Source organism: Scomber scombrus, chromosome 16, assembly GCF_963691925.1.
Source record: "Scomber scombrus chromosome 16, fScoSco1.1, whole genome shotgun sequence".
NCBI lineage: Eukaryota > Metazoa > Chordata > Actinopteri > Scombriformes > Scombridae > Scomber > Scomber scombrus.
Window position 1 is genome coordinate 5,591,650 of NC_084985.1, and position 20,637 is coordinate 5,612,286.

At 39.6% G+C, this 20,637-nt stretch overlaps 4 protein-coding genes across 4 annotated transcripts; 1 reads left to right on the forward strand and 3 right to left on the reverse strand.

The window, feature by feature from the left end:
* Positions 1-1,001: 1,001 nt before the first annotated feature.
* On the reverse strand, positions 1,002-8,228 carry tap2a (transporter associated with antigen processing, subunit type a). The gene is made up of 11 exons (XM_062436061.1): positions 7,708-8,228; positions 7,208-7,322; positions 6,963-7,093; positions 6,541-6,746; positions 6,103-6,300; positions 5,817-5,945; positions 4,395-4,583; positions 3,962-4,135; positions 3,058-3,217; positions 2,631-2,767; positions 1,002-1,790 (listed from the first exon to the last, which is right to left on the reverse strand). Exons 1-11 carry the CDS (start codon positions 8,219-8,221, stop codon positions 1,584-1,586), a joined length of 2,160 nt encoding a protein of 719 aa, XP_062292045.1. The 5' UTR covers positions 8,222-8,228; the 3' UTR covers positions 1,002-1,583.
* Positions 8,229-8,585: 357 nt separating this feature from the next.
* On the reverse strand, positions 8,586-12,237 carry psmb9a (proteasome 20S subunit beta 9a). The gene is made up of 6 exons (XM_062435594.1): positions 11,945-12,237; positions 11,732-11,799; positions 11,479-11,610; positions 10,503-10,632; positions 9,615-9,756; positions 8,586-9,450 (listed from the first exon to the last, which is right to left on the reverse strand). Exons 1-6 carry the CDS (start codon positions 11,993-11,995, stop codon positions 9,320-9,322), a joined length of 654 nt encoding a protein of 217 aa, XP_062291578.1. The 5' UTR covers positions 11,996-12,237; the 3' UTR covers positions 8,586-9,319.
* A 1,562-nt stretch (positions 12,238-13,799) lies between these two features.
* Positions 13,800-17,090, reverse strand: psmb12 (proteasome 20S subunit beta 12). Its single transcript, XM_062436093.1, has 6 exons — positions 16,961-17,090; positions 16,435-16,505; positions 15,911-16,042; positions 15,060-15,189; positions 14,825-14,969; positions 13,800-14,224 (listed from the first exon to the last, which is right to left on the reverse strand). The coding sequence occupies exons 1-6, from the start codon at positions 17,006-17,008 to the stop codon at positions 14,097-14,099; spliced, it is 654 nt and encodes a 217-aa protein (XP_062292077.1). The 5' UTR covers positions 17,009-17,090; the 3' UTR covers positions 13,800-14,096.
* Positions 17,053-20,307, forward strand: psmb13a (proteasome 20S subunit beta 13a). Its single transcript, XM_062436091.1, has 8 exons — positions 17,053-17,159; positions 17,453-17,540; positions 17,972-18,069; positions 18,451-18,591; positions 18,710-18,825; positions 18,938-18,996; positions 19,459-19,610; positions 19,987-20,307. The coding sequence occupies exons 1-8, from the start codon at positions 17,098-17,100 to the stop codon at positions 20,096-20,098; spliced, it is 828 nt and encodes a 275-aa protein (XP_062292075.1). The 5' UTR covers positions 17,053-17,097; the 3' UTR covers positions 20,099-20,307.
* Positions 20,308-20,637: the final 330 nt, after the last annotated feature.

Here is a 20,637-nt window from a genome sequence, read left to right on the forward strand (position 1 = left end):
TGACCACCACAGTATAACCCAACTTTTTTCAAAAGGAATATACTACTAGACTTCATTCAAGTATATTAATACTGTTGGCTATGCAAGAAAAAGTGACACGAGGGACAAATTATTCTTGAACTTCAACTGCCTTTGAGAAACATTTTATACAAATGTTTTAAAGTGTCTTAATGTCAGTGTGGGATTTATGCTGCTCCCTCCGGCAGTTTGGGTCGACGTATCATGCCCATATTTGTATGAACCACTCTGACATACATGCACATGCACTTGCAGAGCAGTTGCATGTCAGTACAGTTGCTTAGTGTAATGTGAATTTAAGGAAGAAAAAGCTAATAACATTGGGCACTGATAAGAATGTACCTGTGTGTGTATAAAACCTTTTAAAGATACATTGAGTTACAAAACATCTTGTAATCCATCCAGAAGCGATGAGAAGCTAACTTGTCTGAAACACGTGACTTTGGTCACCATTTTGTGGACACAGAAATCTCAACAAAATGGCGATCCGTGTTGCCTAATCTGAACGTGATTTCTGTCGATAGAGGGTGTTGGTGTGTTGACAAAATGCTGTCTATCACTTCTCTGTGCCTTTGATGTTCATGACGCAAATCATCAGGCAACTTTCCACAAAGCATCACAACCAGAAACAAAAACTATGTTGGTTGTCAGGGACTTTCCAGGTCAGTTCAGACAATAAAACCCAACCCACCATCAAAATGCTCTCAGGTACAAAAACCAAAAGGCATCAGTGCATAACAAGTATGCATAACAATTATAACAAATATGCAAACATGCTCATTTATACCTTTAATAGGAGTGATTTGTTTCTCTTCAATTTTTTTTCCTACAGTAAAATATTCACCGCATTTAAAACACATATATTTTTTATAAAACCTTTAAAATTAGAATTTTTCCCAAGGAACTGATAACTTAATTAAAATACACTATATGTGTATGCTGCAAGTACCTGAAATCTTGCTCTTTACTTTTTTTATTCAAATAAAGTTTGACTGATGCTCTGGCTGAAGTCATCAGAGGTCATTGACAATGATCCAAAATGTCGGATTAATCTTTTATTTGGGGCATATCTATGAAGCAACCTTTGGCCGTTTCGATCATAAATAAAGGTTTATGGTGTGTTTTTTTGACCAACTTTTATTCAGCTTTGAGAAATACAAGGACATGAAATTTAAAAAAGATTTTAAAAAAGAAACACTAATTAACAGTGTTTTATGAATGAACAATTATACATTTTTAGGAAGTTTAATTCTATTTTTCAATAAAACATGAGCGATTGCATTTTCTGTGTTCAACTGCAAATGTGATTTGTCATAAATAAGAATAAATGTGTTATAGTAACACATTTGTAAAGGTGCTTTTTAGATCTCATACAGAATACTGAATATATTCTCTGAAAAAACATGTTTAAATTTCACTATTTATACACAACAATCCGAACTCAATATTTACACAAACTCCAACATGTTCTTACACATTTTTACCAGGTTGCTGTTGGTTAAACTAATGCAGCCCAGTCACGACTCTCACAGTACAACAAGCATCAGCTCAGTAACAGTAGTTTTTCACTGTGGTGAGTTTCCCTCTGTGAAGAGCTTCTCTCTCAGTTTGTAGTAGTTCCCTTTCATGTCCATCAGCTCCTGGTGAGTCCCTCGCTCCTGAACTCTGCCGTCACCGACCACAACAATCTGATCTGCGTTCTCAATGGTTTTCAGCCGATGGGCGATCACCAGCAGCGTCTGGTTGGGACAGCTAGCCAGGGACTGCTGAACCTGTGCACAGAGAGTGAGAGCAATACTTATTATCCTACGTCCATTTAATATCTGTCTTTTTTAGGTGGAAGCAGAGCTAAAAGATGTCAGAAGAAACATAATAATTGTTGTTTTTTTTAAAAAGAAGAGCACCTGTGCAACCTTGTAGTTTAGTTGCCCAATTCAGAAACATGTCATTACTAATTAGATTTTAAAGGAATATAAATGAAAAAAAGAAGGTCGCAATATTATATAATTACTGTGAATGCATAAGTGAGCAAACATAGTGCTGTGACTGCAAACATTGATTTTTTTCATTTCTTTTAAGTACTTGACTTATATAACTGAGGCTAAATGTCTTAAATTGCACAGTTTGCAATGTAACTATTCCCACATTTCTTGCAATATTGATGTTGACAGGAGATATTTTTTAAATGTAGGGAAGAATTCAACACATTTAAATTATTATTTTTTTTAGGCAAATTACTTCTGAAAGTTGACATGTATTTATTTTTCTTTTTGTGCTCTAACAAACAACATGGAACGATCTGATTTTCATCAATCAGATCTTGATTATCTTGCTAGAAACTCTAAAACAGACATGTTTTTTCTTAAATTGATTGGTTTCATTCGGACAGTTCTTTGATTGATTTGACTGATTACCTGAGCAATGACATGAGTAGTTTTACACTTCTGCTGCACTTCCTCTACATATCTACTAAATACTGACTTTATGTTTTACTGGTGAATACTTGCAGATACATAGATTAATTGGTTCAAGTGGTACAAGAAGCTTCAGATCTTCATCCACATATACCAAACACACGATTAGACACGACAGTTTTAAAAGTTGTAGCTTGCCTTATTTTCACACTCAGCGTCCAGAGAGCTGGTAATTTCATCCAGAATGAGGACCTGTGGCTTTCTGACCAGAGCTCGAGCGATGGCGATCCGCTGCCGCTCACTCTTGGACAACTGGCTGCCACTTTCACCCACCTCTGAGAAGTAGATAATATTATAAAACAATTCAGATATGAGTTGTTAAATACAATTTTAAAAAGACAATCAGATGCAGGTGATCAGAACTAACCCCCCAAAAATACTGCATGTGTTTATTTAGCTTGTATTATGCACAAATTGATTTTAGATAAATGTTTAAAACAATCAGCAGTCTTGTTCTCTAAATGACATTTTCTGCCCTAATTCACTAAACTTTCCTCTAACATCTAAAGCAGGTCTGATCACTGAGCCATGTAAAACAGCATGAGGGGCGGTTATATCCGTTTACCCGTATCATAGCCTTTCTCCAGCTGCTGAATAAAGTCGTGGGCGTTGGCTTTGCGTGCCGCTTCCTGGATCTCTTCCAGTGAGCATTCATCAAGCCCGTAGGCGATGTTGTGTCTGATAGAGCCAGAGAAAAGCACAGGCTCCTGGCTCACCACAGCGATCTGTCAAACAAACTCCCATTAGTTAGACTGAATGAAATATACATGTTATACATCAATCAAATTCACTCAAATCTATCCATGAAAGTCAGTTTTATTCAATTTTATGATAACACCTGCAAAATCCACAGACTTCAAGCTCAACAGTGAGCTGGGAGGAAAAATTGGGACTTGTGGGAACTATTGGGTGAAGTGTGTGACCTTGATGCATTCAGCTGTGGATTTAATGTTTATGGGTGAAGGGAAAATATTACACAATATACAGTCCTAGCCAAAGGTTTGGAGATACTCCTCAGTGTGTCCAAACTTTTGACTGGTATTGTATATCTTCCAGCCAGTCTACTTTTGTGTCAGTTAATCAATACACAGATTGCTGTCAGGAGCGGATTTAGGAGTTGACAAGATCCGGAGCTAAACCCAGAACACCCCAAAACACAGCTCGTTGAAGTCACTGTTCAGAAAAACTGACTTTAACCAAGAAAAGAAAAAAAGATTCAGGCTTTTGAGAAAACATGTAGGGCCCCAAAACCCACCCCCTAGCTCCGCCCCTGATTGCTGTTTAACTGATAAAATAATTATCTCTGCTTCTTTCACCTTTTTTGTATGATTGATGAATGTTATTTGGACCAATTTGAAAATAGATAGAGATGAAAAATCAAACACAGAACCTCCCCTGCAAAGGACAATGTTTAATCCTCAGAAAAGACACAAAATCACAGAAGATTTATGATTTCGTTTGGACATTACCTTCCTGTGGAGGAAACGGTGTTCATAGGATTTTAGCGGCTCATTGTCAAATAGGATTTCTCCATCCTGTGGCTCGTAGTATCGCTCCAGGAGACTCACACAGGTGCTTTTTCCTTCTCCAGATGGACCCACCAGAGCTGTCATCTGACCTGGCTTCAGCTCCAAAGAAAAGTCCTGAAACAAGGAGATAACAGAAGTTCTAATAACACAGTACAACTACAATATATCCCATGTATCCAGTGAGGGATATAGGAACCTTTAATCTATGCTTCTGTTTACTGTACATATATTTTAAATACTTGAATGGCAAATCCTGAATTAAAAAAAAAACCTTTAACTCATCACTTTCTATTTCCATCTTGTTTTTTTTCTCATTTCACTGCATTTTTTTTCACGAGCCGCTCAAATTGAAACCAAAGAGCTCAGATCTCACCTTCAGCACTGTCTTTTGGGGGCATGAAGGGTAGGCAAAGTTAAGATGGCGGAAGCTGATGTGTCCTTTCAGCTGATCAGGTGTGAGTTTTCCCTCCGTGCTGACCTGAGGCTTTCGGTCCAGGTACTCAAACACTTTCCCAGCAGCCCCCACCGAGTTCAGCATGTCACCAAAGATGTAGGTGAGAGTCTGGAAGGTGGCGATAATAGGACAGGGTTAGGACAACAATCACTTATCAAGAGTGCCTAAAGGAGAGTTGTAGTTTGTAAAATATAAGTTACACAAGGAATCAGAAAAGCTACGAGTCATCCAGACCTATGTGGTTGTTTGGCACAAGTATGAGTTTAAGGTTTGGTGAAATTGCCTTTAAGTTTTTTTTGCTCTGAGGGGCTGGATTAACCTTTTAGAGGATTACAGTGTCTATACTCTAATTTATTTTTAAAATAGTCTCAAAGTTTTTGTCTTTTTATTTCCTTGAATTTTTATTTTTCACAATAAAAAATATGTGAGCTCGTTAAAACCAAGCAGTTATTAATGGGTCTCTACTGATTTAGCATTACTCTACTATTACTGTAACTGTCATGGTGCAGCTGGGCTTTGGGGACTGGTTTTACTCATCTCCTTTGTGTCCTCTCCCCTGTGTGTGTGTGTGTGTGTGTGTGTGTGTGTGTGTGTGTGTGTGTGTGTGTGTGTGTGTGTGTGTGTGTGTGTGTGTGTGTGTGTGTGTGTGTGTGTGTGTGTGTGTGTGCGTGTGTGTGTGTGTGTGTGTGTGTGTGTATTCTGCAAGTCTGCCTGCCCCTGCTCCTCCCCATCCTCCTCTTTTCATCCCTCACCCTCAGTGTGCCATTAAACTCCCTTTACCACTCTATCTGTTGTCTCTGTGTCTGCTTCTTGGTCCACATACAAACCATACAAACTCCTAACATAACAATAAGACTGTCCAACTCACAATGGTCAGTTTAAAAAAAGTATCCAAATCAATGAAGCAGAGCCACAACTACATTACCCACAATACAGCTCAACCTCTGATAGTTCGGTAAGAGATTCAGGTGTATTATACTAGTAGTGGCTGATGCAGCTTTGAGCCACTAGCCTGAAGCAGAGAAGAGGAGTGGACTGCAGAGGTTAAGGTTAAGTAGCCTCAACAAAGTGACATCACTAGACATAATTCATCAGACTTCATACAATTCTCTCTGTGCTCACAAGTCTTTCTGCTGTGACCCATGACTAGCCTTTGATGTGTAAAATTGTTTGCATATCGCCGTTCATGTCTTTAAATGTAATATGCTTTTTTTTCTAATATTGCATGGCCATGATAAAATATGCTATATAATTATAGTTTGCATTGCCAAACTACTAAACATTTTGTAGTTTGGCAAATAACAGATAATAATAACTTATAATAAAATAATATTTTCATACCCTGATGTTGTCTCCAAGGTTTGACTGATAGAGGATGAAGGAAACCAGGTTGCCAGTGGTCATTTGTCCTCTGTGGATGAAGAGCCTGCCATAGTACAATATAAAGACCTGCATGGCCAAACCTGTCAACTACACACACACACACACACACACACACACACACACACACACACACACACACACACACACACACATACACGCACAAGAATGAATACAGTAAAATGAGAAATTATGTTGTGAGAGGCTCAATGCCACCTGATTACCTAAAAAAATACAAACTGCTCACCCTCCTTGCGAGCAGGTAGATGGCCCTCACAGTGTCACGGTGGGTTTTGATGTTGTGTGTTTCCATCAAATGGTTGTTATAGCGTCGGGCTTCATGTTTTTCTGTGTTAAAGCTCCGTACCACACGAATACCAGATACTACCTCATTTGCTGAGTCATTTGTCCGAGCCATTGAGTCCTGCACTGCCAGGGACAACCGCTGAGGAAGGAATATAAGAGATTGAAATTATCTTTTTTTTTTACTCTATCTTTAATGAATTTTTATTAACTTTAAGGAGTTTTTGATCTTCTGTTTAAATAATTAATTTAAAAAAACTATTGGCATTACAAAGATAATCGGCTGTTATTTCAAATTAATGATTGTTTGATGAGTTAAAATACCTGAGAAGAGTTCCTTTCTAACTGATATCATATACATAGTGTTTATTATGTTATTAACCTGGTAGTGTGTGTCATAGATGCTTTGTATGAGGCCAGTGATGGGCGTCTCCATCAACACGAGGAATGTGAGCTTCCATGAAAGGTTCATCATCAGAGAGATCATGCCCAGCGTCTTGATGAATGTCCTCAGCAGCACGTTGACGTTCAGGCACACTGTTCTCCCCATCAGGTTGGTGTCTCTAGACAACCTGGATGTGATTTCACCTGCACAAAAAAAGAGTAGAAATTAGTCTCTTCTTCCACATTTTGTCCTGCTCTATTTATTCCTCTCTCTCCTGTCTTAGTATGTACAGCTTGACCTGTCTTGTCTTATTCATGCATGCATTCATACATGCCCTGTCTTTACCTGACTTAATCTGTCCTTCATGCACACTAAGATATTATACAGCATAACTGAATGTTATGTTATCATAGCCTTACCTGTCTTTATGGTCTCAAAGAATCCAATTTCCTGTTTGGTCAAAGCCTCAAACAGCTTGACTTTCATTCTGCATGTGAAGGCACTGATGGCGCAAAGCAAAACACCCCCTCTGCAACCTGCACTCATGGAGCTAATCAATCAGTAAAAAAAGAAAAAAGAGACAGTGAGTTACATATTACCAGTGAGACAAAAATGAACATGCATAAACAGGGATGAATGTGCAGAGAAGAACATTGTCCTATACCTTCCCAGAGAGTACAGGCCCATGAAGAGGAGTGCAGACAGGAATTCATTTGGCTGGTAATTACTGCCAAGGATGTCGATGACTCTCCCGGTGTAGAACGGGATGAACATCTCACCTGAGAAGAAACACACATGTACACACAATCAGACACATGCAGTGACAAATCAGGCCAAATTAGGCCTGTCATCATCATCATCATGAATATGGCTCTGTCTGTTGTTTTTATTCTGCCTGTAAAGTGTGCAGACCCCGAGTGATGTTGCACTATAAATAAAATGAAATTACAGATTAAGTTATTTCAGGGAGAAAACCAAGCAAGCAAGGTTAGTGTTTCTGAGATGCAAATTTTAAAATTATTAATTCTAATAATTAAAATTATTTCTTTCTTCTATTTTTATCATTTGTACGTCAGTTTATTAACTTCCATCATCATCATCATCAGTACTCTGCAGTATTTTCTTTGCATCACCACCAATTTCTTCTTCATCTGCTGTACTTACAGATAACAGCCAGAGACAGGAACACAAACCCTCCAAACAGCAACAAATAGTAGGGTTTGTACAGCCAGAGGACTCTCATGAAAAGCACCCTGGACTTCTGCTTCTTCTCTTTACCGGCCGCCTCATCGTTGCTGTCCGGGATGGTGAGCTCCCAAAACAGCGCAGCAGCCAGCGACGCACCGGCGCACATCAGCCAGCAGCGCGCATCCGCCAACAAGCCGCACTGACTCTCCTCATTGTAGAGCACCGAGGTCCCGGTCTCAAACACCGCGGGCAGCACACTGTGCGCCGTTATAAAACGAACCAGGACCGGTTTGAAGTCTCCAAGAGTGAACAGGGTTACAGCAGTTAGAGCCAAGCACCGGAGACCCGCAAAGACCCATAGACGCGAAAGATGACCGAAGACGCCATATGTGGCTACGAATCCTGATGCGTAAAACAAAGAGAGGTCGACGAAGACTGCTGAAGTCAAAGCAACGACTTTACGAAATATTGTTGCTGTATTGTCTGCCATTTTTACCAGTGGCAGCCTGTCCTCAAATGAACTGCGCTGCAGCGGGGACAGTGTTTTAGTTTTCAGACACTTTCAGTTTCGTTTTCTGGAAGCAACAGGGTTTCCCTTAAACCCCAACAGCTGAAAGACTAAAAACTGGAATAGGACAGTTGACTAGGAACTGTGTCTGGGATAATTAAAGGCTTGTGGTCACACATGTAGGCTATTTCCCATTTATTATCAACATCAAAATCAACATTTTCTTCCTAACTTACCTCAACCACCATCATTATTCAGGATGAAAAATAATAACATCTTGTGTCTGACACAAACATAAAAACAGCTTCTGGAAGAATAATTCACTGTAAAAAGAGACAGAACCATAAACCTTTCAACAAAGGGCTTTTATTTCATTTTAATGTCCACATAATACACATTAAAGCACATATGGGACTTGTGAGTGCATTTACTATAGTGAAATGTATGTAAATGTTAGAAAGCTAAACCAGGTGACCAAAGATCATAATAATGACAACTCCATTCCTCCTGCTGTGGCGGTATGTTTCTCACACTGAATAGCTCAGGCAACCTCATTAATGAAAGAGTGTTTCTGTAGGAGTGGTTGGACTAATAAGATTAGTGCTCATTAACTGAATGACTCATCTCATCATCTTCAGACCTTTTTCTAGGTTGCCTGGTGGCTACAAAACAGTTATTAGATGCGATAGTCAGTTACAATTGCTGTCCATCTATCTAGTCATTTGAATCTGACCTGAACATAGTCGAGGGCACTACACTACACTACAATTACTAAGTGTCAGTATTTTTTTGGTAGGTAAATTATTAAACTGTAAGCTTCAGTCTTCCTTAAATTTCTTAAGTAATGAAACAAATCTTATCTGATAATCTGAGGGTGTGAGTCACTTTTAAACCTGACAATTATATGAATTGGATCTGGAAATTATAAAACAATGCAAGGAAATGTCTCTCTTTTTAAAAAAATGTTAGCAGATGTATTCTTGACCAATATTTTAAAGGTGACAGCTGAGTCAAAAAATGTGAGTCATGATATTATTGTGTTCTGCACAACAGTGGCTTGGCACCCTTGTAATAGAAAAACTATGACATATCAAAGAAGGTGGGTAAGTCATTTCCTAGAACAACTTTCTCCTCTGTGCCCTGCTCATCGATGGCGACAATGTAGGCGACGCCACCACTGGAGCCATCACGGTTCATTGCCAAAGCGAGAGCTACAAAAGAGAGAGAGAGAGACAAAAAAGAAAAGAAACAGGTGAATTATTTTAGTTTTTAGAGGCCAAAATAATGACTATAACATGAAATAATACAATATCTCTTTTTAGTCGTCATTACTTGATGCTGCAACTGTTTAATCTTTTTCAAGCATCCAACTTACCGTTGACAACAAACTGCTGACACTCCTCTTTTTTCATGTCCTTGCGATACTCAGCATCAACAAACCCATAAATGTACGAGCTGCCAGAACCACCGACTGCAAAAGGTTGTCTGGTCAGGAGACCATTCAGGGTTGCAAACACCTGGGAGAGATCAGAGAGACAAGAGAGGTTTCAGTGTTATTCTGTATACATCCACACAGAAAATAAAGAATATAGAGTGCTGGCTACGACAACCATTTTATTCAAACAACATTGAAGACAAAGGGCCCTATCTTACGCCCTGCGTACAGCGGCGTGACGTATGTATCTTTGCTAGTTTAAAACTGTTTAAAAAGCAAATGCACTTGCACTCATCTGTGTGCTCATGGGCGTGTTGGTCTCAAAATGAGGTGTGGTCAGGCACATTGTTGGTGTGTTGCAATTTTGAGGCAGAGAAAAGCGATTTTGTCATTGACCAAAAAAAACCTGGTCAGAAATCAGTGGATTGTATTTCAGTCAGTAATGCCGCAACTTGGTTTTATGGAACACCAGCTTGAAGTTGCCCTATTGCACGGGCCCTATCCAGATCAGTCAAACATGGCATGCTTATTCTTGGAGCAAACACCAACTGGCCTGCTCTCAGGTGCCTGATTGGTACCTGATTGGCAGCGCCTGGGGGTACCAGAAGCTCAAAACAAGAGTCAATAGCAACAGCAAAATAAGCTGTTTGGCATTGGCAGAGAAGATTTGCCAAATTTTTCATGGGCGCAACCCACATACTCAGCTCTGCTGCTCATCCAACAAATGCATGTTCCTTACAAATGTGGCACCATTTAAAAGGGAAATAAACAGGCTTTCCAATGGTGTAAGATTTTTTGCATTTACATTCACAATATGTGACTACTGACCTGCCCTCCCTGTCTTCTGTCCCAGCCGGCGACGATGAGATGCGCTGACAGTTCCTCCTTGTACTTATATGAGATGTTCTTCACCAGAGTGGCAGCTGAGCGAACCTGGGGGTCCTCGCCAATCTCGATACTGACATAAAAAGGCAAAAATAAGACTCCCATACAATAAAAGAAAGACAAAAACAGAGAATATCACAACTACAATGTAAATGGACTGTACTTATATAGCGCCTTTCTAGTCTTTTCAACCACTCAAAGCGCTTTACACTACAACTCACTCACCCATTCACACACATTCATACACTGATGGCAGGAGCTACCACACAGGGTGCCAACCTGCTCATCGGAGGAAGCTAATCATTCATACACATTCATACACCGTTGGCACAGCAACGGGAGCAATTTGGGGTTAAGTGTCTTGCCCAAGGACACATCGACATGCGGACTGGAGGAGCCGGGAATCAACCGCCAATCTTCCAATTGGAGGACAACCACTCTACCTCTTGAGCCACAGCCCTAGAATGTTTGGACTGATTGTACCTCTTCATTTTTTACATATCATGTGACATGACAGTCACATATATATTTTAAGGGTGTCTGGTTGATTTCTGATATCATTTAGGTGAATAGGCTCCTACACCTCACAGGCAGAGTTTTAGTTGGGAAACTGTTCTACTGTTCTGTTTGATGAGTTTGGATGTTGAATATGAAAAGAACTTTGATGCATACACAGTTTAGACATTTTTGAAGATGCAATGCAATAATAATATCTTATTAATCCTGCATGAACAAGCTTCTGAGGCAACATTTAGATTACACTGGTTCACATTATCTGAGCAATTATATGAATACATAAAATGTGCAAGATATAAGTCGTTGCAGGTTTTATGTAAGCCAGAAGTAGACTATACTAGAAAGTTAGGTGGTGCATAGTAAAAGGTAATCTATATACAGTAAGCTTTTCCTTTTTATTTACCTGTGAACATCCAGCTGATAATTAACTATCTCAGCGATGGTCTGAGCATCTGCTGCAGAGCCTGACAGAGCACAGTAGATCTTGTCATGGAGGGGAGACAGCTTGTTCATCACCCTGTTGACCACTGACGCCCTGAATGGAGAGATGGAGAAAGAGACTGTGTGAATGTGGAGTACAGAAGTTGATATGTAAGGACAGGTAGAGAGACAGAAGAAATATTGTGTGTATTACATGTATAGTATATGCAACTTACCCTGCAGACACTCTGGAGTCAGACCCCAACACGACCCCTCCCTTGAACTCTATGGCAATGATAGTTGTCTAGAAACAGACGCAAAGCAGTAAATACTCATTATTCAATCCATGCACCTGAAATCGTCAGATCACGTGACCAATGAGCGTGCAAAGTGCTCAGTGGTTTCACCTCCATCAAATCTCTCACACAAACTCAAAATCTTGTACTCACTCCGGTTTTCACCTCCTCAGACAACCACTCTGGTCCCGTTTCTTCCAACATGTTGATGTAGGAACAAAAACGACCACACCGACTGATCAGTCTGTCTGCCAGAGACGTAAAAGTGACACCAAACCTGAACCAAAGCGTTCAGCTGAGCGCTGCAGCGTTTATACTGTTTTACAATCGTCGGAAAACTTCTCTATAGCTTTAAAATGTTCTTAAACGCTTTTGATTTAACAAATTAACTCTAAAATCATTCATCAGACGGACTCCATGTTTTCCTGGATAAAATCGAAATTGAAAGTAAATTTGAACCCTCCTCCACCAGCGCAGCTCATATTCATGTGCACGCAGCAAACAAGTGACGTGAAACACTCAAGGATGAAACACTCAAGTGTGCATTAGGCTTTGTGGTTGGTTACCTGTTTAATTTTCTATGTGCATACAAGGTTCCCCCACAGTAATGTAGCTCTTATCTTATCATTATCAGTAGCTGTAAAAGTGATGTAAAAGTATAGTTTACTTTTACTTAAGTAAAAGATGTATACCAATACACCAATGTAAATCTGCCCAATTAGTCCTGCATGGAAAATTGTGCTGAAGTAAAAGGACCAAAATGCACTTAAAGTGTATAACTTTTATTTAACCAGGAAGTCACATTGAAATTAAAACCTCTTGTGCAAGCGAGACCTGGCTCGCTTGCAGTAAAAGTACTGCAATATTATGAGCTTGATGTACTGTAGTTAAAGTATTACAGTAAAAGTACTGCATTATTAATACTGCAGTACTTTTAACTACCTCACTCATAATTTATGAGTGAGGTAGTTAAAGTATTACAGTAAAAGTAGTGGTTTGGTCCCTCTGACTGATATATTATTATATATGACATCATTAGATTATTAATAGTGAAGCATCAGTGTTAGAGCAGCATGTTACTGTTGTAGCTGCTGGAGGTGGAGCTAGTTTACACTACTTTATATACAGTTAGCTAGTTTAGTCCAGTGGTTCCCAACCTAGGGGTGGGGCCCCTCCAAAGGGTCAGCAGATAAATGTAAGGGGTGGTGAGATGGTTAATGGGAGAGGAAAGAAGAAAAAACAAATATTTTATTTTTGCTGAAATATTGGATCATTTGAACATTTATTGAAATTAAACCATGTGAGAAGGGATAAATCACTATTTGGTGGAGCTGTTAACAACTCATAGACATCTGAAATGTGAGCCGACTACACACTGCTTTTTGTAAGATGTCAAAAGGCAAAAAGGTTGGAAACCACTGGTTTCATCTTTAACAATTTATTGTTACATATTGTTACATTGTGTCAAATCTTCATCTGAAAAGTAACTTACAATATTTTCTTTTGAAATGTGAAGTGAAGTGAAACACTAAAGTGGTATAAAATAGAAATGCTCAAGTTCAATTACTATACTACATTAAAGTTATTGTTATATACAGTATTTGGTGTGAGCAGCTTTGCCTTTAAAACAGAAGCAGATCCTCTGGGTGCAGTTTCACAGTTCTGTGGATTTTGGAGTCACAGCTGCTTCTGTCTCTTCATTTAGTGTTGAGATCAGGGATACAAGATAGATCTTTATGACTCTGGCTGTATATTTGGTGTCATGTAATGTTGTGGAATAAATCAGATGCCTCCCTGACAGTGTTGCATTATGGATAATAATCTAAACGTCTAAAGTACCTAAAACTTTTGCACAGTGCTGTACATGCACCAGAACTTTGGAGCACTTTAACATTATATGCAGCACTAATGACAGTAATTTACAAAAACAACCCATCACAAATCCTTTAAGATTTTTAAGCACAGAGCTCAAAAAAAAAGAGAGAGGGGAAGAACAACAAGGTTTTAGAAAAAAATTATTTTTGTTTATTTCAGTTTCACAAATTTTTGTCACGTTCAAACAACACAAAACCTGTGATTTAGACACATAACAAGACAGAAAAAAATCTTATTTTATAAAGGAAATGGTTATGTTTTCTGAGTTGAGAGTGGAATATTATATTTTTGTGTAGCTTTTGTATACATATCTATAAAGCTCTTTTTCAAGTGTCTAACTAGTGTGTCTATTAAAATTGTAGCTCACCGCTCCACCCCCACCACCACCCCAAACCCCTTTATGCAATGAAGTTCATCTTTCATTGGCGGTTCACTCATCATGGAACTTGGGTAGCTTGTTGCCAGGGACGACCACATGCTCCACCCCCGTCTCTGTGATCACCACCAGGTGAGCCACACCTCCGCTGACGTTGTCTCTGCCCATCGCCAGAGCAAGAGCTGCGAGCACAACCACAGAGAGAAGAAGCACAGGAGAGCCGAAGAGGAAGGAAAGAACAAAGAGAAGCAGGCAAAAGTTAAACAAGCCCAGAAATGCAGTGTAAAACATTTATGCACCTGTTAACAACTACCATCTAACATTTAATTGTGCTTAAAATGTATTGAGATTCAATTCTTTCCATTAAAAAATGGAAGGAATGATTACAACAAGAAAAACCTGTTTCAGTGTTGATACGTGCTGTTGTTGCTTTAAGACAAACCTGAAGTGCAGAGGTACATGTGACCCTGATATTGTGTCTGTAAGAACTTAGAGGACATTTTGTGTCCTTGTAAAGCATTGTTTTTATTATCAATATTGTATGTGCATGTGTTAAACTAAGTTTTAAGGTAAGCACACAGAAACGTTTACCCTTCAGCAGATTAATGGGAAAACATCTTAAGTTATCATTTCATATTTTTAAAACATTTTAAACCAATCAGAAATTTTCCCTGGTCCATAGTCACACATTTTCATGCATCACACCCCAGTTTGCCCAAAACAAATTTTTATATCCTAACAAAGCATTAAAAAAGATGAAAATGAAAAATAATGAACAGTACCATTCGTGGCGAACTGTAGACATTCGTCTTTGTTCATGTTGGGTTTGTATTTGGCATCAACATAGCCGTGAATGAAAGTGCTGCCTGAGCCACCGATGGTAACAGGCTGATTCACCAACATCCCACCTAGAGCCACGACGTACACCTGGAGAAAGATGGAGAATATCACTGTGGCAGCCATATGCAGCAAGGTGGACTTACTATCATCATCACTGTCTTCATGTCCAGTACTTACCTGTGGCCCTTTCTTCCTGTCCCAGCCAGCTGTGATGAAGCCAGCCTGCAGGTCATCTTTATTCTGGTAACACAGTTCCTTCAGCACTGATGCTGCTGCTATCACCAGTGGAGGGGACTCCATCTGGACACTGTAGATTGGGGAGGATCAGGAAAGATATGAGAGGGACAGATTGTCAAATGTATGGTGTAGGAAGTAGGAAAACATGTGAATGTTGAATGTTTTACCTTTGGATCCTAAAATCATTTTGTATAGGTGTATATTCAGTGTTATAAATGTGTTTATTATGTGTGTACAGCCAGAATTACAGTTGTGACACAGGTGAACTTGCACTGGGAGACCTTTGTGTCATTGTGTGCCATTTATTTTACACTTGTATAGTTGCTGTTGCCTCCTGACAGCAAGTGAATCAGGCAATCAGCATGCTTAACTAGCAGATCTGCATGTCATGCGTATGCTTCCCAAACACATGTAAATGTCTCTGTGAACCTATGGAGAGAAGGGTGCGCCAATATATGCATACCTTCCAAACATGACAACACAGTGCAGACCTGCATGTTAAACAGGGGTTGGTATGTGGATTCAATTGCTGTTGGAGGGCATGGTAAACATAAATAAGAACCACATTAACATCTGACTCCTGTTCATGTTCGAATACTAAACTAGGACTAAAAGTAGACAGTGCCAGTCGAAAGCTTGGATACACTTTATTATTCAAGTGGATGGAAGCTGTGAACATATTAGTGTAATATGTGCGAATGTATTCGTGTGTGTGTGTGTGTGTGTGTGTGTGTGTGTGTGTGTGTGTGTGTGTGTGTGTGTGTGTGTGTGTGTGTGTGTGTATGTGGTACCTGTGGAAGGACAGTTGGAACTTTGCAGCCTTAATGACAGCCTGAGCGTCTGCGAGCGAGCCGGCCATGCAGCAGAAGATCTGGTCATGAACCTGAATCACCTTGTTGATGGTCTTAGATGACACATACTCCCTGAATAGAGAGGCAAAGTGAGGGTGAACAAACCAAATAGAGTACTTATACATTGGCTGCAGTGAGAAGAAATGATAATCCTTCAGCAGTGGTTTCAGGTGTTTGATTTCAGGTTGAAATGTCTGCATGTACAGGATAACATTATCAAGAAAGTCTGCAGAGTAGCACTGAAAGCAGAGTTGTAAGTCAGAGTGCAAATGATGCTAAATTGATGCTAATGTTTTAAAATTTGCTTTGTCATGAATTTTGGCTACATTTTTGTTTTTGTTGCTGTACTACAACTTGAATCTGTGTATTTTATCTTTATCATGAATGCTATTAAGCAGTCCCTTCAGTGTGTGAATGTGTTATGCAATAAGATTAACTTCATTGTGTTGTCGGAGCATCCTCACCCTCCGATGGAAGCCCTGGAATCTGAACCAATCACGACCCCTCCATCAAAGGTGGCAGCCAGGATGGTGGTCTGAGGGACAGAGGAGGAGACTGTGATTGGTGGTAAGTTTTAATTCTTCAACATTAAACAAATATGACAGGAGACAAATATAATACTAGGTTGTGCAGCATGGATACAAATGTCTTATGGCTTCGTGTTCATTCATACAGACTGAACAAGGCATTCTGGGAATTTGAGTTTTATGACTGAATGGCGATATTCAGTGAAAACGAAAGTGTTTCCTAGTGTTTTCTTTGTAGAAATGTAAAACCTAAACTTATTCGGAAAGAAAATATAAACATTTTCTGACACTAAAACACCTTGCATGTCCAGTCGATGTAACTTAACTTAGTCCTAGGTAACTAATCAGGTGAAGCGTCACCTGTTCATCCACGAAGTCGATTATTGGTCATTTTACGCGTAACAGCCTATGCATTAGTGCATTAGGAGGAAAAGATAATAGTAACCAGTCCTGATTTACTCACCCCTGTGCTGACTCCTTTGACTTTTGAGTCCATACAGCGCTTCTCCATCTTCACGCCAAAATCGAAAGAGAGGAAGGAGAGGTGACGCTCAGATCAGCGACGCACCGAGACGCACAGACGCTGAAGTTGGATCCAGTATGGCGCTATCAAATGTCTTCGAAACTCCTGCAGCTGGGTTTAATTTCGACAACGCGTCGAGGTATGGGTTTCTTTTTATATCTCCTTAGTAGAAAACTGGACCAATAATTACAGAATTAAAACGAAATAGTTGGTTACACCACTCAGCTTTCTCTGGGTTTCAAAAGTGAAAGTAACTTTTTCTTTACTGCGTGTTTATCAGTTGAATAAAACAATGATTGTGTGTTCACGGTTATAACTATAAAATATATTCATCAGTTGTTATCAATATCCCCTTCCCCCCTTTATCGTCACCCCCTACCCTACTCCCTCTCTCTTTCTCTCTCTCCACCTCCCTCCCCCTCCTCTCTCTAGAAATGCTGCATTACAGGGTTTGTTTGAAGGAGGACAGACACCTAAACCTCTGAAAACTGGCACCACCATAGCTGGAGTGGTGTTCAAGGCAAGTATAGATTATTAAAGCACCAAAAGATGTTTTAGGCCTTCCTGCATTGTTTTCATAATCTTTCAAAGAATACCAGATTGATTTTTTTTACATTCCAGGCAACCACTGTCTTTCACGTATTCCAGTATGATATGAATAAAAACGTGCAGACACATAACACTGCACAACATTCCTTATCTTCTTTCTTTTTTAATTCATCAAAGTGAATTATGTTGTATCGTGGTGTTATTGTGAGCACAGACTTTCCTTGGCACAAGGCCTCTCCAACCTGCACTTTACTAGTAATGCTTCCAGAAAATCAAAAGGAGACAAGTAATAACTCAAACTCTTTGATGATCCTTATTGAGTTGTTAGTTTGAATCATATCAGGCACATACACATCATTTAAGTAATGAAGTTAGTTAATATTATCTCATGTGTTGGTGCAGGATGGGGTGGTGCTGGGAGCAGACACTAGAGCCACCTCCGGTGAAGTGGTGGCCGACAAGATGTGCGCAAAGATCCATTACATTTCTCCCAATATATAGTAAGTCTAATACAATATATATGGTACACTGAAACCATGACAGGAGCAATCTACCTCCAATGCACTCCCATTGTTTTCATTTTGTCTTGCACTACACATTGTACCATAAACTGCCTCCTTTATTTTAATTCAAGTGATTTCCTACATACTCCAGGATGTGAGTGACCCGGTATTAAATAACTGTTACTGCAGGAAGAGATCTGTAATTAAAGTAACATATAGTGCATATAGTAGATGACCCAAGATTCTGTGGTTGCATTGCATTCTGGGATATTGAGGCTGCTGTGGAAGAAGATATTAGTCGCTCTTGTATGATAGATTTATATGATTGTTTAACTTTTTTTCTCACTATATAATTCCTCTCTCTGTCTTTTTCTCTAGTTGTTGTGGAGCAGGTACAGCAGCAGATACAGAGAAGACCACAGACCTCCTCTCCTCCAATCTCACCATCTTCTCTCTGAACAGTGGGAGAAACCCTCGCGTCGTCATGGCTGTCAACATACTACAGGACATGTTGTACAGGTTTGTGTCGTAGAGGCTCATCTATCTGTATGTAGAAGTTTGTAAATGTTTTTTTCAAAGTAGCAGTCATATGCTTTGTTCACAAATCTTCTTATGTTTTGATCTTGGTGGCCGGCAGGTATCATGGCCAAATTGGAGCCAGTCTTATACTGGGAGGAGTAGATTGCACTGGGAACCACCTGTACACAGTGGGACCGTATGGGAGTGTAAACAAGGTGCCTTACCTTTCTATGGGTATGTGACATAACATTATGTTACAGTTTCTGTGAGTCTCTTTTCTCTACTATTATTTACTCTCAGACTACATTCAGTCCGTTTGATGTGACTTTACTTTGTGCTCATACAGGATCTGGTGACCTGGCTGCTCTCGCCATTCTAGAGGATGGGTTCAAACACGACCTGGAGGTACGTCACAAGTGTTGTTACGTATCCATAATGACTCTAGTGTTGGACTAGACTTAACCCCTGTCCGAGACATCGGCCTATAAAGTCACACTAATACTGGCCTACCGCTTGTCTTTGTACTGTGTCTACTGATGGGATCTGATGTAGTCCACTCCCTGTCTGGTGATGTGTCTGGAGACTGTGACAATGATTACCTTTAGGTTTCTGTTATTGCATATTTGCAGTGTGACAGGCCACATTAGCCTCTAGATAATGCAAACAGTTAAAAAAAAGTTTACAAACAAAACAAAAATTCATTCTGCTTATTAAATTGTGTCTGTGTTCCGGACTAACTAAAGTAGAGTGCAGCATCAGGGAATTGCTTCAGTTGAATTTTAAAGCTAACGGATGTCTCTTTCTCTCCTTTATGTTCTGTGTGTCTCTGTTTGCTCCTCTCTCCATCATTTCCCTCCACTGTCTCAGCTGGAGGAGGCGAAGGAGCTGGTGCGTGCTGCCATCCACGCCGGCATCATGAGCGACCTCGGCTCAGGCAACAACATCGACATCTGTGTCATCACCAGACAAGGAGTGGACTACATCAGACCCTATAAGGAGTCAGAGTACAAAGACAAGAGGTAGGCCAGTATTAGTGTCACTTTATGGGCTGATGTGCCGGACAGAGGTTAAGGCTAGTCCAAGATTAGAGTTGTTTCTCAATATGGATATTTTCACATAATATTGTCATTAGTCTGTGTAACTGGACCTAAGGGTCTTTATGAATGAAACTGTGACTTAGCCCTTTAGCTTTTTAGTTAATGCATGTCATGCAGAATCCCAAATGAATAACAGATTTTGTGCATGTTATGGTTTTACAACATGCCAAAATTGAAAATTGTCCAAAAATTATTTATTCTACTTAATGAGGAATTTTAATGACTGCTTAAGCAGGAAAGACAATATATAATATGATTACAAATCTCTCTCTTTGTTTCTCTCTTCCTCTCTCCATAGGAAAATGAAATACCGGTACCGTCCAGGGACCACACCAGTTCTGACAGAGAAAGTAGTCCCCTTAAAGCTGGAGGTTGTAAAGGAGACCGTGCAGCAGATGGATACAGCCTGAGTCTAGGAAAAAAAAACACCATTAACCACCAAGCAACATTGAGCAGTGAAAAAAAGTTTTCAGTTCTATCACACTATTATTCACCTGGTTTTAAATCAAGTAGTTCTAAGACATTTGATCACTGCCATCATTGTTTCTGCTGTTTCACTCTGTAATAAGGTGTTGCTGCAGCGAGATGTTACTGCGTCATAATGAGACGTTTATAACCTGTTTTTACAAGATGAAATGAGTAAAAAAATAAAAGACACTTATAAACAACTATGATGCCTCCTGTTGCCTTTCTTTGTTCATGTTTGTTATTTATGAACTGACACTGCATTATTATAAACTTACCACAACACTACCATAAAAAAAGAGCTGCTGTAGGCAACTTTTCTGCATGTTACATTGAGTCATATGTCATACCCTGCTACATTATTATTTAACTACAGTATATTATATTGTCAATGACCTGGCAGGCTTCTGCAAACCTGAATGTTGCATTTCCGCCTAGAGACCGATGATAAGAAAAAGAATAAAGCTCTCTTATTGGTTCCTGG

Coding starts and splice junctions, on each gene's coding strand:
- psmb12 (XM_062436093.1), bottom strand. CDS start 17,008: ATGGAGAAGCGCTGTATGGACTCAAAAGTCAAAGGAGTCAGCACAGGG. Junction 16,506..16,960: donor TCAAAGGAGTCAGCACAGGG/GTGAGTAAATCA, acceptor TCTGTCCCTCAG/ACCACCATCCTGGCTGCCAC. Junction 15,190..15,910: donor TTCCAACTGTCCTTCCACAG/GTACCACATACA, acceptor CCCAATCTACAG/TGTCCAGATGGAGTCCCCTC.
- psmb13a (XM_062436091.1), top strand. CDS start 17,098: ATGGCGCTATCAAATGTCTTCGAAACTCCTGCAGCTGGGTTTAATTTC. Junction 18,070..18,450: donor TACATTTCTCCCAATATATA/GTAAGTCTAATA, acceptor CTTTTTCTCTAG/TTGTTGTGGAGCAGGTACAG. Junction 18,997..19,458: donor GGTTCAAACACGACCTGGAG/GTACGTCACAAG, acceptor CCACTGTCTCAG/CTGGAGGAGGCGAAGGAGCT.
- tap2a (XM_062436061.1), bottom strand. CDS start 8,221: ATGGCAGACAATACAGCAACAATATTTCGTAAAGTCGTTGCTTTGACT. Junction 4,136..4,394: donor CCCAAAAGACAGTGCTGAAG/GTGAGATCTGAG, acceptor TCCTTGTTTCAG/GACTTTTCTTTGGAGCTGAA. Junction 2,768..3,057: donor GGAGAAAGGCTATGATACGG/GTAAACGGATAT, acceptor TCTACTTCTCAG/AGGTGGGTGAAAGTGGCAGC.
- psmb9a (XM_062435594.1), bottom strand. CDS start 11,995: ATGTTGGAAGAAACGGGACCAGAGTGGTTGTCTGAGGAGGTGAAAACC. Junction 10,633..11,478: donor TATCAGCTGGATGTTCACAG/GTAAATAAAAAG, acceptor TTTTTATGTCAG/TATCGAGATTGGCGAGGACC. Junction 9,757..10,502: donor ACAGAAGACAGGGAGGGCAG/GTCAGTAGTCAC, acceptor GATCTCTCCCAG/GTGTTTGCAACCCTGAATGG.